Raw genomic sequence first — 17,745 nt, 5'->3', positions numbered from 1 at the left:
TAATTCAATATATCATGTAATAAAGTCCTCTGTGATAAACTTTAACACATAAGTATACAATTTAATTGTTTTAAGAAGATGTGTTTAACAAAATTCATTGAAGGTCACTATTTCGGTGATTTCTTTTATTCATTTTTTTTTTGTTATTTAACCAATATCATCATAGATAATAGTTGAGATGGTATTCCATTTTTGAATTCTCCCTGATTTATCTCATATTGAACATATTTTGAATGATATTTTAGTAATTGAGTGCATTGGATTCTCTTTTATGTTTTCATCTTCTAATTTTTTAATCATTTTTTACATTTTGTAAGGTTTCTTCTACAGCATATAGTTTTATTTATTTGAAAGAGAGCACATATATAATAGTAAAGTGAATTTTAAGGGTGTGGGGCTATTTTGATGCCGTATATGGATGGTTTGACACGGCCTCACGAAACAAACGTACACTCTCCTCTTCCATCGTCTAACATTATAGTACAATTTGTCGACATACATTTATGCTGGGTCCATTTTTGTCTTTATTATCTTCCTTTTCCACAATAATACATCTGTCCTCTCCCTACCCTGTTTTACAACATTATATTAACTAGTACTCTTCACTTTAATTACAATTAACAAAAATAAAATAAAATTACTCGGTATGTTATATGATTATATTTTTAATGAAAACTAATAACACGTGACTAATATTTTATTCAGTTTCACACTGCTTGTGTCTGAACTCCGAAGAAAGACAAATGGTAGTGAATATCGATCTGGCCACGCGGCGCTAGATTAGTCACATGCTTATTGACCAGGAAATTCTTATAGCCGTTAGATGTGTTTTTCACTCGGTTCCGACTAAACCCTAAACCTCTATATAGGGTCAAAGATGGAGTTCGAAGAGTCAATCTCTCTGACCTTGTCTTTCACTTTTTATGTCTTTTTCTCAATATATATATATATAATCCATTTCCTCAATTCAAACCATCTAACCTTAATCTCTCTAACGAGGCAGATTCTTGAAAAATGGAGAAATCCGGTTTCTTTGTTACAAACGGAGTAAATTTACCTATCGGCTTCCGTTTCCGTCCGACAGATGATGAACTCATCGTTCACTACCTTAATCGCAAGGCTATGTCTCTTCCACTGCCTGTCTCTGTCATTCCTGACGTTGAAGTTTTCAGTTCTAGCCCGTGGGACTTGCCAGGTACTAATTAGTAATTACCAGATATCCCATTTAATCAATTTGGAATGGAAGGGTGATTTCTCTTTGAATTTAATGAATTTCCCAGGGGATTTGGAGGAGACGAAGTATTTCTTCAGCAGAGGAAGAGAAGGAACTACTTGTAACGGGAAGAAGGTAAGAATTAGTGATGGGTCTGGTTTCTGGAAAGTTTCTGGGAAGGAGAAACATGTTTTTGTTTTTGGCAAGAAGGGGAGGGAAGTAATTGGGGTGAGAAAGACGATGACTTTCTTTCATGGGAAGAACTCTGATGGACTCAAATCTTCATGGGTCATGCATGAAATCAAACTTTCGAACAACTCTATCCAGGTTCGTTTAGTTTTAGTTTTCTTCTTTTTGTTTATTTGATGAAGAAATCTTCATGGGTCATGGATTAATTTGGTTATATTGCAGAAACCAGGGGGTGGTGAATGGAAAGTATACAGGATTTATAAGAAGAAAAACAGGGTAAAATGTAATAATAGGTACAGGATTTGTCCTCCTCTTCCACCACAAACAACCTCGTCTCCATGTTCAAGTGTGATCACTTGTGAGGAATCAGATGATGGGGAAGAAACCAAATCTTGTTTTTAAGATAAAAGAGAGTATTCCATGTCTATCTACTGTTTTACTAGTCCAGATTTCTATAGATGTCTTTCTAACAAATGGAAAAATAAAGAAAAAGATATCATTCATGTCTACATCTCTAAATTAAATTGTCGTTCTTTATTCCTTGTATCTGGTTTTGTCTCCTTACATGGGTTTGTTTAATTTCAGTGGATTAATGACATGGCAGTTATTTGGCTGGGTTTAATTTTTCAATATTTTAATCCTGAAGACAATAACAATTTACGGAAAAAAACAAAAAAGAGGGCATTAAGTTGCATATACAACTAAGGGGCTAGTATTGTTGATTATTGAGTCTAAATAAGCAATTTTGTAATAACTTTATACAATAATAATTAAGAGAATAAGTTTAATAATGAACAAATATAAAAGAATTTACCTGTCCGGTTAAAAAAAAATTAAATGTATCCTTTTTTTCTAAACCCTGTAACAAAAGAGAAAAATAGGAATAAATTCAAAGAGAATAGAATTTATAAAAGGAGAGGAGCTCCTAAAAGATACTCATTCTTTTCAAATAAAATTAATCTAAGTTTTTTTTAATACAAACCTTATATATATTTTTTAAATTAAGGTATTAAATTATATTATCATTCAAAACTTATAAATTTGTTGAGGTGGGATATCAAGTCATGACGGGATATGAGCAACGAATTGGGTACACAATATTAACATAGTACGAACACGATACTCGGTAGCGGGTTGAACACAACACGAATACTGTCTCGACATGAGTATGAGTCTGCACAGAAATCGACACGAATACGAATTTAAGCACGAGTTAGCACGTCATGAATAAATTCTTAAATACGAGTTAACATACCACGAATGAGCCCGTGAGTTCATGATATTTTGAAAGGGTCAAGATACGACACAACGCACATGAAAACAAATCTCAATATGGCACGACACAAATACAAATTTAAGTACGAGTTAGCACGTTATGAATAAATTTGTAAATACGAGTTATCATGCCACAAATGAGCGTGTGAGTTCATGATATTTTGAACGGGTCAAAATACGACACGACGCACATGAAAACAAATCTCAATATGGCACGACACGACAATTGAAAGTTTGACACGAAGTTCTCGAGTCAAACACGATTAACAGGGTTAGCCTTAAGGTATACTTAGCAAGCCCACTCCATTGAAAGCCCTTTCTTCCTCGAAGTTAAACTTGGTCGTGTGAAATGTCTCCAAATGTATTACCATATAGAAACTATAATTATTCTACTAAATATCTCGAAAACTATAATTAAATTTAAAGAGAAATAAAAATATATATATATATATATAAAACAATATTTTAAATAGATAGAAAGAAAGAAATACCAATGATGAAGAGGTTGGCCTTCCATTCATTTGGCTTTCTTGGGAGATTCTTACAAGTTCTCAGGGAAGAAGGATGTGTGATCTGAGAGGAAATGATCTCTCCTACCACCTCTCCTTCAACCCGTGGTTGAATCTCTTCTTCATCATGTCTCATCTCTTCTTCAACTTATGGTTGCATCAGGTCTAGTCTCTTCTTCAACCTAAGGAAGGTTGAATCTCTTCTTCAGTCACATTGTCCTACGGCGGAATCTCCACATCCATTATTGGATAATTTAAGTATCTACAACGTGCATGCAACTGTTAAAGATTAATTCATTTGGAGAGATGATAAATTTTCGAAGAAATGAATGCCAATATAAAGTTGAGTAATTTAGGTCATGTGATTAGTTGTGTTTATATCGTTTCGTGTGTATATTCGTGTGTATGTCGTGTCTATACTCGTGTTGTGTCCGACTCGTGATCGTGTTATGATTATATAAACTCGTAATCGTGTCACGTTCGTGTCGTCTCGTGCTTGTGTCGTGTCCAGCCCACGACCCAAGTGAAATAATATTGTATCGTATCGTGTCGTTACGTACTAATATTGTGTTGGATCGTGTCGGTTCGTGAGGATCCAACTCATTATCCAACTCTATCAATGAGCTAGAGCAACCCGTTTAAACAAGAAATATAAATTTTTTTAGTTAAATCTATTAATTTCTTTAACATAAAAGTATGTAAAATACTTGTTTATTTAATTATGAATTCAAATCTCATAACAAATAATTTTTTAATATAAGAATTTTTATTTAGTTATGAGTTAATTCTCATATTAAATAATTTTTTAACTAAAATTAGGACAATAATTTTATTTTCTTCACTTTTTTTATATGAAAATGGGTTGACAATGACAATTAATTAGGCACTATGTCAATCACAATATTTTTGAGATTCCAAGTAAGAAAATGCATATTAAAAGGGAACTAACCCATATATATGAAAGAATATTATTCTTTTCAATAAAAACAAAATTTAGCAACTTTTTTCATACTCATCAATCTTATCATATACGCATACGTGGGCGCCCATCCTCCTTCAGCAACAATCCAATTCCGGCGTCTTTTTGGATGGGCTCCAACATCTCTATAAAATAGAAATTGTTCTTTACTACTACATAATAAACTATTGTTGAATTCCTTCAAAATTTCTGTATTTGTATGTTTGTGTAGTTGTTTTTGTCTATGTCAAACAAATATGTTCATCACTTAAATTATGTTCTAAATTTATTTTAAATTCTCCTTTAAAAATAACATTGTCTAAGAAGAGCGAACTTAGTTGAGGAACTCAATTTGACGGAAAAACTTAATTATCATACTAAAAATTAATAAATTTAGTCAGTTTTATAATATCAAATGTCAATATTAGATTATTATTTAAAATACAAGAGAAGATATTCAAAATTAATTATAAATTTTGTTGAATACAAATACAAGTTCTAAAAAAAATTAATTAAGGAGAACTAACATTATACACTGTTAGAGTCCATTGGACTATACTTAAACATATAGCGCTTCCAAATAAAATCGAATTATTGATATTTTGGTTTTTTAAGTCACTTTTTTTTTAATTATACCTAATCATATTAATATTAATATATAATTTATATGATTTTTTTTTGTTGACATGATTTTTTAAATTCTTAATCATTATCATTATTACAATAATTTTTTATACTTATATACACTTTACCTAAACTAAAATATTTTCTATAAGACTATTGATATTCACCTTTATTAATAATAAAATGGTGCTTTTCTATTTTTCACTCTTTATTTTCACATTATTTTTTCTAATAATATATATTTTTCAACTACAACAAAAATATGTATGTAAATAATATTTTAATTTTGTATTTATTTATTTTGATATCATTAGTTTTAAAATTATATATGATTTAATAAAGTTGTATTTCTTTTTTTTAACATCTAAAATCTTACACATTTAATCGGGTAATATGGTACATGTCGATGATTGGTACCCGACAAATCAAGAATGTGATACAAATAGAGATACTCATCGGGGTCGGATCGAATAGTAAAATAAAAATCGGTTAAGAAATAGGTACTTCACTACATCTCTAGTCAAAACTCTAAATTCGCTAAAACCTTAAAGTTAAATTAGTGACATCAATATTCTATTTATTTATTGATTTATAAATATCACGTAAATGGTAAGTTAACGACGTTTGAAATAGTTAAGAGAAAACTTTAATTTATATAAATTTAACCCTAAAAAGCTCAAATTATAAAATTTAAAATAAAAAATGTCCAAAATTTCAATAGACACAAATATAGAAATTTTTTACAAATCGATAAATAGAAAAATGTACAAATTTACAAGTATAATAAGAAGATTTTATACATGTTATTTAAATTATTAATTAAAACATGAAATATTTTATTTTTAAAAGACAGACTTAGTCTATTGAAAATAGGAGTGAAAGTGAGGGATAGAAATGATAAAGATAAAAAACATGTCTAAATATTTCTCATAATAAAAACATTTTGACCCTTTAAGTTTTTGTTTTGAATAAAAATAAATAAAAGCTTTTCTTCTTATTATTTTTGCTCCGAATTTAATTTCATATTCATCCTGCGACTGTGAGCCAGTTGCAGAGGCAACATCAACAAGGAGGGGAAGGGATAATGGAAAGTCTCAGGGCGGGTCTTCATTTCCAATTTCCCCGACCATCTCTATGTTCTTCTGCTATCGGCTCATCTCTATCTTACTATTCATATGCTTCTACTTCTATCAATTCTACTTTCCCTCGATTTCACAGGCATCTTCAATCTTCATCTCCTTATCTCACCCCTAAATTCTTTCCCGTATTCTCCCAACCAGACGATACTTCATTTACCAGTAAGTTCATCTACTCTCCATTGAACTTTTATGATTTCAAGTTTTAAAGATTCTGAAGTACTGTAATTGTATATTTCTTAGGTTCTGGGATAAATGTTGTTGAAGTTGATCCTTTGCTAGAAGTGAAGGTGAGTTTATTTCGACCATTATAATTAGTCTATGAATGTGGAATTATGATTATGGGGATGGTATAAAAATCCATATGGTTTAAAGGGTTGATTTAACAATTCAGTCTTGATTCAGAAGAAGGCAGCAGAGATATCTTCTGAACTCAAGGGAACAACTATCTTTCTTCTTGGTAAGCTTGTTGGCTTCATCATTAGTAGTAATAATTCCCTCTTCTTCATGTGGAAGTATAACTGTTCTTTGTTTAACATGATAAGGAATGAATTGTGACATCAAAACTTCAATCGGGGAACTTTTAGCGGATGGACTGCGATATTATTATTTTGACAGGCATGTGTTTAGTTAAATTTCATGTGAAATTAAGAGCTATCTGTTCTGAATTCACTTGATTATTGTTCTATCTGGATGAATCCATGTTTAGTGATAGTTTAGTGGAGCAAGCAGTTGGTGGTGAATCATCTGAAGAGGGATTTAGCGAATCAGAGGTATTTTCTGCATTTATTTCAACTGTCGAGTTATTTTTTGAACTAATTGATTAACTATAATGTAATATCAGACTGAAGTTCTAAAGCAATTGTCATCCATGGGTCGGCTGGTTGTCTGTGCTGGAGATGGTGCTGTTGGAAGTGTGACAAATCTGTATGTACAGTCTTCTTTTGAACAATTACAGAAAGTATGTCAGTCATTTCTAATAATTTGATTTGGCATTGAAACCATTTTAAGGGGATTGTTGAGATACGGGATATCAATATGGATCGATGTTCCTTTAGAGATGATAGCAACTAGAGATGATGATGAAGAGGTATTTGTTTGTTCTACATTTAGTACTTGTATCAATTTGGATTAGACCACCCACCCTTGCCTATTATTGATTAGGTTTTGATGAAACTATATCAAGAGATGAAAAGTGGATATGCTACAGCCGATGCAACAGTTTCTCTCCAGAGTAATTTCAGTCATTTCTCTTGTCTTTTAAATGTTTTTCCTTTTCGAGTTGTTATAACATTCTATTGTTTTGGGCAGAGGTGGCTTCTAAGTTGGGTTATGATGATTATGGATTAGTAACCAAAGAAGACATGATTCTCGAGGTAAAAGCAATTATAAATTTATATTGCTGGTTGATTAGTATGTTAGAAACTGATGTGAAGTTCGTGAGACATTGCAGGCTTTCAAGGAGATAGAGAGACTAATGAGATCGAAGAAATTGATGGAAGCAGCTGCGAGGCCATTTTGAGATCTCAATTTGAACTGTTTGGTCTGGTTGATGTTTTCTAGTTGTGGATTAAGTCTGTATTTGTTTCAGATTTGCTAAACACCAAGATAAGTAATATGCAACATGTTTTTAAGTTTTCAGTAAAAAGGTTGACAAATTCTATAACATATTTGTTCTTTTTGTATAAATGTCTTCAAATTAGGACAAAATTAAATAAAGTTACCAAAATTTATTATTATTATTTATTTTAATTAAAATTTATTATTTAGAATAAACTATCAACATATATAGACACCCAACCCAAGTCAACAAATTCAAAAAATGTATATTTATATCTTATATGGAGCATTTTTCCTTTTTTACTTTGTAATTTGTATCTAATTTTGGAGTATTATAACTTTGGAACACTTATAAAATATAGTATCATGGCAATTTTAATTCTTCCAATGGATTTGAATCTAATTGTACTGTTAGTAACGTTTTAATAACACAATTAAATATATAACATTACTAATTTATTAATTTATATATATAATATTTATAAAAAGGAGTGATAAAAGAATTTTTTTTAAAGAGAATAAGAAAGTAACATTCACATCATTATTAATTGGAAAAAAAAAGTTAAATTTTTTTTTTTTCAACCAATTAAATTAGCTGGACACATGATTGTAAATTTTCTACCATCGATTCAGTCAATTGGATCTCTTTCCTCCAGTATGTTGGGCTTAAAGGTCTCTTAAAATAAGTAATAATCAACTGTTAAAGGCCCGAAAATATATAATTGGGGTCAATGAAATATAAGCCCATTATTACCGGCCCAATTACTAAATCTGCTGAATGCTGATCATCTCCAGCCAAATAGAATAAAACCCTCATCGATCAGTCTGAACTGATCGTTCAACAATGGCGATGTCGATCACGAACTGCTTGATCTACGTGTTTGTATCTCTCCTCATCTCCTCTCTGGCTCTAGCTAGCTCCGATGCTCCGTTCATCGTAGCTCACAAGAAAGCCTCTCTTACTAGGCTAAAGACCGGCGTTGAACGAGTCTCCGTCTCCATCGACATCTACAACCAAGGATCCGTGTATGTGCTCTTGGATCCTTATCTTTTTATGTTTTTTCAGATCTTTGATATGCGCATTATCTGCATGTATCCGGCATCTTGATTAAATATGGTCAATGAATCATGAATCAGAAATGAATGCATCTTGTTGAAGTTTTTCTTACCTAATTGAGCTCATTTTGGTTCTCAATTGTCCAATTATGTTATATCGGAAGATCCTAACTACGATCGAACCATCTTTGCTGTATAATTTGTTCGATCTCGTGGAATTTCTGAATTCTAGACCTTCTATTGAGATCTTTTGGAGGACAAGTCATCAATTGCAAATGTGATTTATCAGAGGTTTTTCTTCTGCATCTAGCTGCCTGTTTATATATTAATTATTGTAAGATTGACTTTTATTCTCATTCTAGATCTGAGAAATTAGGAATTGGTCTTACTATATCAGAAGATCCATGCATGTTGCGAGACTCTACCATCTGAATTGTATAGTCTGAAGATATCAAAACTGTTTAATTGATTGATTTCGCCTTCTTCGATCTTAATCAAACACTCAAAATGATTTATTTTTAGTTTTGACATGAAGCTTTTCAATTCAACGATCATTGTTCTATTGATTAAGATTAATTGTTAAACAGAAATTTGAGTCACAACTCACAAGACAATTTACATTGTAATTACATTATTAACATTGTTTCTTTCAACTCTCTCAGTGCGGCATACGATGTAAGCCTTTCTGATGATGGTTGGTCCAAAGAGATCTTTGATATTGTCTCTGGCAATACTTCAATTTCATGGGAACGTCTTGATGCGTAAGATCTAAAACCCAGCATTTTGCTTTTAACAGTTTTAACTAATTTAATTATCTTATGATCTGATTTCATACATGGCAGTGGTGCTCTTGTATCACATGTTTTTGAATTGGAGTCGAAGACACAAACAGTATTTTACAGTGCTCCTGCTGTCATCACATTCCGAATTCCAACTAAGGCTGCTCTACAGGTCTGGCTGCATTATTGGTTTATTGTTTACACCTCAAATCCTTATAATAGAATGCCCATGTTAATATATTATGTTTCTTTCAGGAGGCATACTCTACGCCTATTCTGCCTTTGGAAATCCTTGCTGACAGACCTCCAGAAAAGAAGTTTGATTGGGTAAGATTCTGTTTTCTCTTAAATTGATTATCGGGTAACTACTAACATACAATCTCATTAAACTTACTCTCTTCTTTTTATTGTTTTATGCATGATATTTCTTTGGGTGATGCTATTTTCCAGGCTAAGGTTGGTGCTTCTTATTAATACAGTTTTTTTCTTCTCGTTACAATATTGGTTTAGGGTTTAACTTTCTTAACATTGTTCACTTTGCTAATCTTGCAGAGATTGTTGGCTAAGTACGGGTCTTTGATTTCGGTGATCTCTTTTGTGGGTTTATTTGTATACCTGATTGTGACTCCATCAAAGTCTGGTGGTGCTAAAGGAAGCAAAAAGAAGCGCTAGTGAATTTGCTGTTCTCCTTCGTTTAGGACTTTGAGATGAGATCCACTTTCTGATAAGTTAAATCGCGGCCCTTCTTTTAGAAGTTTTTTTCCGTTTGTGTTGTGTTTAGACATTTTGTATGTGGTTTCGTTAAAGCTTTTGTTATAATTAGTTACTAAAGAAGCACAATTTTACTCATTTTGGGTTGCTATAACTTACATAATTATGATGGTTTCAACTTTTTAAGTAGTAAATTTTTTTTTTTCATGTTTTGAGTGTTTTATTTTTATAATAATTGTACAACCAAATGGATTGAAGTTCTTTGAGATATGGATTGAAGTTCTTTGAGGTAATTATTGGTTGACTTTAGAATAATGTTATCTAATTATGCAACAAATCTTAGACCGTTAATAAACAATCAAATGCCTGTTTCTTAGGACAATATTGTTTTCAAATTAATGATTCATGTAAAATAACTTACTCAATTGGCTCAATCATATTTTCCTGGCAGAAACAAGGATCATAATAAATAAAATGAACAATAAGACCATCTCAGTTTTCAAGTTAAATTCACATTTCACATACAAAGGTACACAGTTTCTCCTAAAACATTAAATAACCACAAACTTAAACAATAAAAAAAACACTAGTTATCGCGGGCTAAGCAGGTTGAAAGGCCTTTATCATTCGGAACCGTCCAAACAAAATCAGGGGCATCAGTCCTAGGCCCAACCAAAGTCCGATACAAATACATCTTCTCAACTCTCTGGTCACACTCCACAATCCGATCATCATTCTCGTTTATAATCTCAACATTCAGCCTCGGCATCATCTCTGCCAAAGCCTTGCATCCTCCAAGTGTAACTTCACAAGACGACATCCAAAGGGATCGCATTGTTTCATACTTCCCCACGTCCCTCAAAAGTGCACCGTTCCCAAATGGGCTATCCCTAATTTCAAGCTTCTTTAGCTTCTTACATCCATTTAGAACATGCATCATTCCCTTATCACTATCCCCAGCAAATGCAATTGAAAGCATTTCTAATTGCTCAGCATACATCCCGATATAGAGGAACACCTTGTCAGTTAGAAGTCCCGAGAGTGACAACCTTTTGAGGCCTTTGCAAGATTGAACTATCGCTCCGAAACCTTCATCGAGCGGATCCATTGTCGTAGGGTCAGGTTTGGTTGGGTCAAGGATACAGAGACGAAAACGGGTGAAATTAGGACAGTTCTTTGCAACTGTCTTCAGGGCAGCATTTGTCATTTGCTGACAAAAGTATAATATCGATTGAAGTTCAGGGCAGCCCGCTGAGATTGCAACTAAACCTTCCTCTGTTACTACATCACCCACACCATGTAAATCAGATGGGAAAACTCTCAGTTCCTGCAGCTCCTTGCATGTTGAAGCCACAACTGCTAGACCCTTATCTCCAATGCAATCCAAAATCTGAGGGAAATCAAAAAAATCAGATTATTTCAAACAAAATCAAATAAGTTTCTATTCTCAAACAAGCTCCTACCCATAAACGCTGTAATTTGCCACAGTGGTGAATAATGTCGATGAGATCGTTGCTATGGATTCCAGGAGCATAACTCAAATTGAGTGTGGTCAGGTTCTTGCAAATCACATAAACAGTGGACAAGCAACCAGGTGCAACTTCAACAAAACCTGACAAGCTCCTTATAGATTTGCATTTCTGGATAGTAGTCTTCAATTTCTGGCACATCTCAGAATCCGGATCATAAACGAAACCACCTGTTCCTAGGTCAACCAGTTGTGGTGCTCGCATCAAAATCTTCTCAAGACTGTCAATAGGCACCGAATGATTCAATCTCAGACTTGTGAGATTCCGGCACCTTGTTACTAGTCTCTCTAGAGCTGCCAAATTCACTTCTCCCTTTAAACATGCAAAGTTCAACGAAACAAGAGATGTGCAGCTCTCAGGAAAGCAATTTAGCCATTGCCCTCTAACATCCTCAACATCATTCTCATGTAGATCTAACTCTCTCAGAAATCTGAAACAACAATTACATCCCAATTTATACGAAAACAGCAAAAAGATAAACAAATCAAGTTCATAGAATCATTTTATTATGTATACCTGCAATTGGAAGCAATGGCAGCAAGGCCATCAGTTGTGAAGCCCTCACAACTAACTAAAATCAAAGCCTTCAAATTTACAAAAGCTTTAGAAAGCAGTTCAAGACTCTCATCAGACACCACCATCCTCTTCAATCTCAGTTCCTCCAGATTCACCCTACTCTTGGCCATAGCCTCAATCCAAGGGTAAACAAATCCTCCCCAATCATGAGGAACCAGATTGAAATCAGCAAAATGAGGCTTACCTTTTAACGTTAAAGACTTAAACCTAGGAAACCTCAAGATCGTCCTCTCCGGACTGACCGCATAACAGTTCCCTATGAAAACCCTCTCCCTGCTGAACCCTTCCACCCTACACCATGACTTACATACTAGAGATACGGCGTTTCGGTCCCGATGCGACTCCAAGAAGTCGAATATGTGCTCCAGAACCTCGTCAGGAAAATAATTCATCCCCGTACACATACAAATCTCACTAAAAGACTGTAAATCTCGTTTTTTTGAGGCCATGACCAGTTGTAATAAACCCGATAGCACAAAAGAGGGAGATTGGAGATGAAGCAGCGAAAACTAGGAGAATCTTAACAGAGATGCAGTATCAAAGCAGATCCTGAAAACCCATTTTCGAACAGAAAGTAAATCTAATACTTGAAGCGGATCTATAAACTTAGTGGATATTGAGACTACAAACACAGAAAAATCGAATCTTTCATGTTTGATCTGAGAGGTAAAAGGAAAGAAAGAAAAGGGTTAGTGAGGTATTACTATTGGATAAAGGAGATGCAGAAACAGTCCAGCAAAGCCATGATCTTCAATCAAAAAGTGATGATTGCGGAGAGAGGAAAGGAAAGGAAAATTCAAAAGCTTCAAACAGAGTCAATTGTATCTGAATTCCATTCCACTAACAATAATACTTCAATCTGAGCTAATAAAACGGATAAAGGGTAAAGGGTAAAGAGACGAACTACTACACAATCACAGAGAAACTAAAAAAAGATCTATTTTTTTCTCTTCCTCCAATGACGTTACTTAGCAGAGGTCAGAGAAAAGAGAGAGTAGTACACTGAAGCTTAGCAGACAGACTCAACCATGGTTAAGCACCAACCTGACCATGATTCTACTCCTCTACTCCCCATAGTAGTAGAGTTGGCCTTCACCTGCGTTTATGATCAAATCTACACCGTTGATAATTACTTTTTTGTGTTCCGGATATACCCCTGAAACCTCCTAAAGTTATGAAATTGTCATCCATATTTAACAAAATTACAATGAAGCCATGACGTTGATATTTTTAACCCGCGTCTACACAATACGCGCTAACATCCCATGTGAGAGTGAGTGATGCCATTTTCATGTTTATGGGTTAAATTGATATATCGGTGGAGATTTTGAAAAAAAATAAGTTTTTTTTATATATAAACAAATATTTTATATAGTCATAAAATAAATTTTATTTTTATTTGTTAATTATAGGTATTTAATTATATTGATTAATGAGTTGTGGTCCATTTGATTCAGTTTATAAGATAAAAATATTTGCTCGTAATAGTATTTAAAATTTTTATCTAATAAGTTAATGCAGTTTTTTTTAATTAAGTTACCATAAATTGAGTATAAGTTGAATTATATTAACCTTATATAAATAAATTGAATTATATTAAACTTATATGAAAATAAATTAAAACAAATAAACTAAGTATAAACTAAATTAAAGATTAAATGAGTTTATTTCTAAACCAAATGAATGTCAAAATAAATAATGATTGACAAATAATTATTAACATTTATTTTATTTTATTTTTTTAATTTAATTATAATTAAATGTATCTTTATCTATTTTGTTTATGTATGATATTTATATCACTTAATTTATTAATTAAAATACTAAAATATTTTTTATTATATATTATAATATTTTAAATATTTTTTTAAAAAAATATTTTTTTTAATTAAGTTACCACCAAAATCTAAACCTTGGTCCAAACCTTGTTGTATTGAGATTTTTTAAATAATTTAACTTAATAAAAAAATTATTATTTCATTTTTCGTTAATCTCAATACAAAAGTATCTTTTTTTTATTATATATTAATACATTTTAAATTTTTTATAAAAAACTTAATTTTCTTAAAATCATAATCAACTACAAAAGTATCTTTTATTTTTATAATATATTTTTTATTATATATTAATACATTTTAAATCTTTTATAAATAAATTAATTTTCTTAAAATTATAATCAATCATAAGTTTTTAATAAATTTATAAATAAGTTTTTAATAAATTTATAAATTAGTATGCAACAAGCCCTAATTTTTTTAAAATAATTTATTGTTTATGTTATTAGTACTTACTTGATATACGAAATCTGACAATAATAAGTAAATAATAATTTGTACTTGATGGGAATCAAAATACAATCTCCAATGAAACAAAATATTACAATTATTTTCATTAGATTGGTTTTATTAATTGTTTTTTTAAGACTGAAACAACTGAATAATATTTAAGTGATCTGAAAATTAAGAATTCATCATTTTAAATTTTAAATTTTAAATTGAGTTTATGTTAACTTTTTAAATAAATAAATAATTGATAAATTGATTTAATTGAAATTTGAATAATAATAATAATATGCAATCATGTGTGATGACCTTGAGGGAGTGGTTACGGTCCCAATAATTAAATTATAAGATACTGAAAAAGGACAAAATTCATATATACAGCTCCATCCTGCACTTGCAAATACAATATTAGATACAAAATAAATTAAAACATAATAATAAATATAATATAATATTCCTAAATAATATTTTTTGCATTATTAAATTATATATATATATATATATGGTAATCTCTCTCTTATCATTTTGATAGAAGTGGGAATCATGCGAGCCACGTCATATAGAGGTTTAATCAATGTAATTTGAAATCACAACCACCACCGTCCGTCCATAACAACGGCTTTTAAATTTCAATAATAATAATAATAATAATTATTATTATTATTATTATTAATTTGCTCTAATTTATATGATTCTTACCTTTCCGTCCCACCCTCACCATTAATAAAACATAACTTTCCACATCACCTAGTCCAGCCCCACTAAATTTCTTGTCCAATATATATATCGACTTTATTATGACATGCCACTGTCACTAGTAAATGTAGAATAAAAAGGTTATTTAAGTAAAAGTAATCAAATAGAAACAACAAATATTAAGACACAATTTGACAAGATAATCTAAGAAAATAAGATATGTGATTGCTTTTGTTAAAAAACTTTTCATTTTCTTTTCTTGTTTTTCTTTTATAATCAAACGGTTCCATGTTTTTCTAAAAGAGAAAAACACACACAATAAAGAACTTGACATACTATGTCTCTCATAAAGTATTTGAAACGATAGTCTTGGTTGTTGTGGTGTCTTCTCCAATATTAGTTGATAGACCTAGTCATGGAAAAAACAGTAGTTAAAACTAAATCAAATAAGTGACAGTCTCTCTCTATATCTATATATATATTAAACTTACATAGGTAGCTCAAATGACAATAATGGTTTTAAAAGACCACAATGTTAAGAGTTCGATTTCCTCTTAAAACACATTAAGTTGAAGTGAGTGTCATGTATATAGGGTTAATGCAAGTTGTTCGTTAAGATCATTTCATATAACTTTTGTTGGAAAAAAATTTGAAAGTCAAAGTTTTCCATCAAATATCTCGTTTTGGGAATAAAGTGTTATTCATTGTGAAATTCTAACCGATGATATGTGCATGAAAAAAATGTTGTATCATGGCTAGTCGTATTTGCCACGAAGATGTTAAACCAGCAACTCATTTATTTTTGTATTGTCGATGAGTGACTAGTTTTTGTAATTTTTTATGCAGTATTATTGGGATTCAATAAGTGATGCCCGAGTCTTTGAATAGTTGTTGAGAAATTTGTATTGATATGACTGAAATGGCAGATCTACGTATTTTGGTTATCATCCAAATTAATTTTTGGTGGACTATCTGGTTTGAGAGAAATCGTTAACTTTCAATTATCCTAGTCGTTTGATGCATATTATTCATAATACTATTATTATGACTCTTTATGAGATTCGTTCAGGAAGGTTAGTAGAGTTTGTTAGTGAATAAATGATATTCTCGAGAATTTACGAGTTCGATAACTTATTGAGAATTGTTTTATTTTTTTTATTTCTTTTATTTTTAAAGCGTTTTACTTCAAGTACATTTTTCAAATATATATAAAACAATTAATGAATTAGAACTCGGCCAGGCCCAAAACCGGAAGGACCGGGAAAGAGTTCTTACCTGATAGGAAATGGGCCTCATTTGATACAATTATTATTGCAAATTTGGCTAAGCTCAGTTAGATAGGACGATTAGGGTTTATCCAAACTTCTTTTTTTTCAATACTAAACAACTTTCGAGTTGTCTATGTTATTTGGGAAAAAAATACCAATTATAAAATTTAATTTTAGTTCATGAAAAAGTTAAATAGTCAAGGATTATTTTGGTAAAATTATTAAAATAGTTTTATATTTAACTTTTACAAAAATAAAATTAATTTACATTTTAATTTTTAAAAAGTAATTTATATTTTATTAATAATTTGAATGATATAATTAATAATAAAAAATAACATGATATAAATATTATTTATAAAATAATATAAGTAATACTGCATTAAACAAGTTCTAAAATTATAAATCATATTTTATAAAATAAAATAAAATAATCTAATATATCAAAATACAATTTAATTTAGGTTACTTGCATGCATGGTTTTAATATCAAATTATAACATCATACAATAATATGAGATAAAATTTAAAATAACAAAAATCCTTATTAAAAGAGTTGACTAGACTTTAAGCTGAAGAAATTCAATTTTCACTTAAAATTACTTTAAAAAACAAACTAATTTGACTAAAAAACATTAATATATATAAAAATAAAAAATAAGATGTCACAAAAATGATGAGTTGCAATTAATTTTAATCTATATCAATTTTATTTACAATTAAAAAGAAGATAAATGATTAGGGATGAAATTTAGAAGTTGGAAGAAAAAAGAGAATGAGTTCGTGTGGTGTGGTGTAATTTGATTGGATGAAAAAGTAAAAAAAATTATTTCTCTATTATCTCTTTAAATATATATTTTTTTGATGTGGGCACCACATCATTTACTCTGATGTTACCAATACAGTCATTGTCTATGTCCACTCAAGCATCACCATCTATACAAATAAAAAAAATTAAATAAATGAGAAGAGTGATACTTTACTTTTACTTTTATAGATATTATGATTGGTAATAATTTTTTATTTACTAATTATTATAATATTTAATTTTATTTATACACAATTATTTATTGATTAAAATTATTTTAACAAATTATTACTCATTTCTGACTCATTCACACTTATAAGTTGAATTAAACTATCCTTAAGTTTTTATAATTCTTGTCTGTCTTGTCTTAAGGATTTTTGTGTATGTATGATTCAATTAAATAATTCTGTGATATATTTTTATAAAAATTGATTTAATATATTAAAATTAGACTTAAAAAGAAATAAAGCACTATATATATATATTTATTTCAAATAGGCCCACTATAAAACCGCTATAGAATCAAAACCGCCTTGGCGCCAAAAAACCCTAGAGATTGCTTCCATTGATTTTGAA

At 30.6% G+C, this 17,745-nt stretch overlaps 4 protein-coding genes across 4 annotated transcripts; 3 read left to right on the top strand and 1 right to left on the bottom strand.

Moving 5' to 3' along the window:
* The first annotated feature begins 980 nt into the window (after positions 1-980).
* LOC124916489 (NAC domain-containing protein 83-like) lies at positions 981-2,014 on the top strand. The gene is made up of 3 exons (XM_047457211.1): positions 981-1,195; positions 1,281-1,540; positions 1,625-2,014. Exons 1-3 carry the CDS (start codon positions 1,015-1,017, stop codon positions 1,802-1,804), a joined length of 621 nt encoding a protein of 206 aa, XP_047313167.1. The 5' UTR covers positions 981-1,014; the 3' UTR covers positions 1,805-2,014.
* A 3,773-nt stretch (positions 2,015-5,787) lies between these two features.
* On the top strand, positions 5,788-7,567 carry LOC124914726 (probable inactive shikimate kinase like 1, chloroplastic). The gene is made up of 10 exons (XM_047455326.1): positions 5,788-6,066; positions 6,148-6,194; positions 6,310-6,364; positions 6,450-6,522; positions 6,614-6,677; positions 6,749-6,831; positions 6,916-6,994; positions 7,069-7,138; positions 7,216-7,280; positions 7,358-7,567. The coding sequence occupies exons 1-10, from the start codon at positions 5,853-5,855 to the stop codon at positions 7,424-7,426; spliced, it is 819 nt and encodes a 272-aa protein (XP_047311282.1). The 5' UTR covers positions 5,788-5,852; the 3' UTR covers positions 7,427-7,567.
* Positions 7,568-8,266: 699 nt separating this feature from the next.
* Positions 8,267-10,214, top strand: LOC124913746 (translocon-associated protein subunit beta-like). Its single transcript, XM_047454163.1, has 6 exons — positions 8,267-8,490; positions 9,183-9,281; positions 9,363-9,471; positions 9,555-9,626; positions 9,750-9,755; positions 9,852-10,214. The coding sequence occupies exons 1-6, from the start codon at positions 8,309-8,311 to the stop codon at positions 9,969-9,971; spliced, it is 588 nt and encodes a 195-aa protein (XP_047310119.1). The 5' UTR covers positions 8,267-8,308; the 3' UTR covers positions 9,972-10,214.
* A 241-nt stretch (positions 10,215-10,455) lies between these two features.
* Positions 10,456-13,103, bottom strand: LOC124913745 (protein AUXIN SIGNALING F-BOX 2). Its single transcript, XM_047454162.1, has 3 exons — positions 12,056-13,103; positions 11,474-11,969; positions 10,456-11,400 (listed from the first exon to the last, which is right to left on the bottom strand). The coding sequence occupies exons 1-3, from the start codon at positions 12,562-12,564 to the stop codon at positions 10,597-10,599; spliced, it is 1,809 nt and encodes a 602-aa protein (XP_047310118.1). The 5' UTR covers positions 12,565-13,103; the 3' UTR covers positions 10,456-10,596.
* Positions 13,104-17,745: the final 4,642 nt, after the last annotated feature.

This window comes from Impatiens glandulifera, chromosome 9, assembly GCF_907164915.1.
Source record: "Impatiens glandulifera chromosome 9, dImpGla2.1, whole genome shotgun sequence".
Taxonomy (NCBI): Eukaryota; Viridiplantae; Streptophyta; class Magnoliopsida; order Ericales; family Balsaminaceae; genus Impatiens; species Impatiens glandulifera.
The sequence above is the reverse complement of the archived record's forward strand: the minus strand, read 5'-3'. Positions and strand labels throughout refer to the sequence as shown.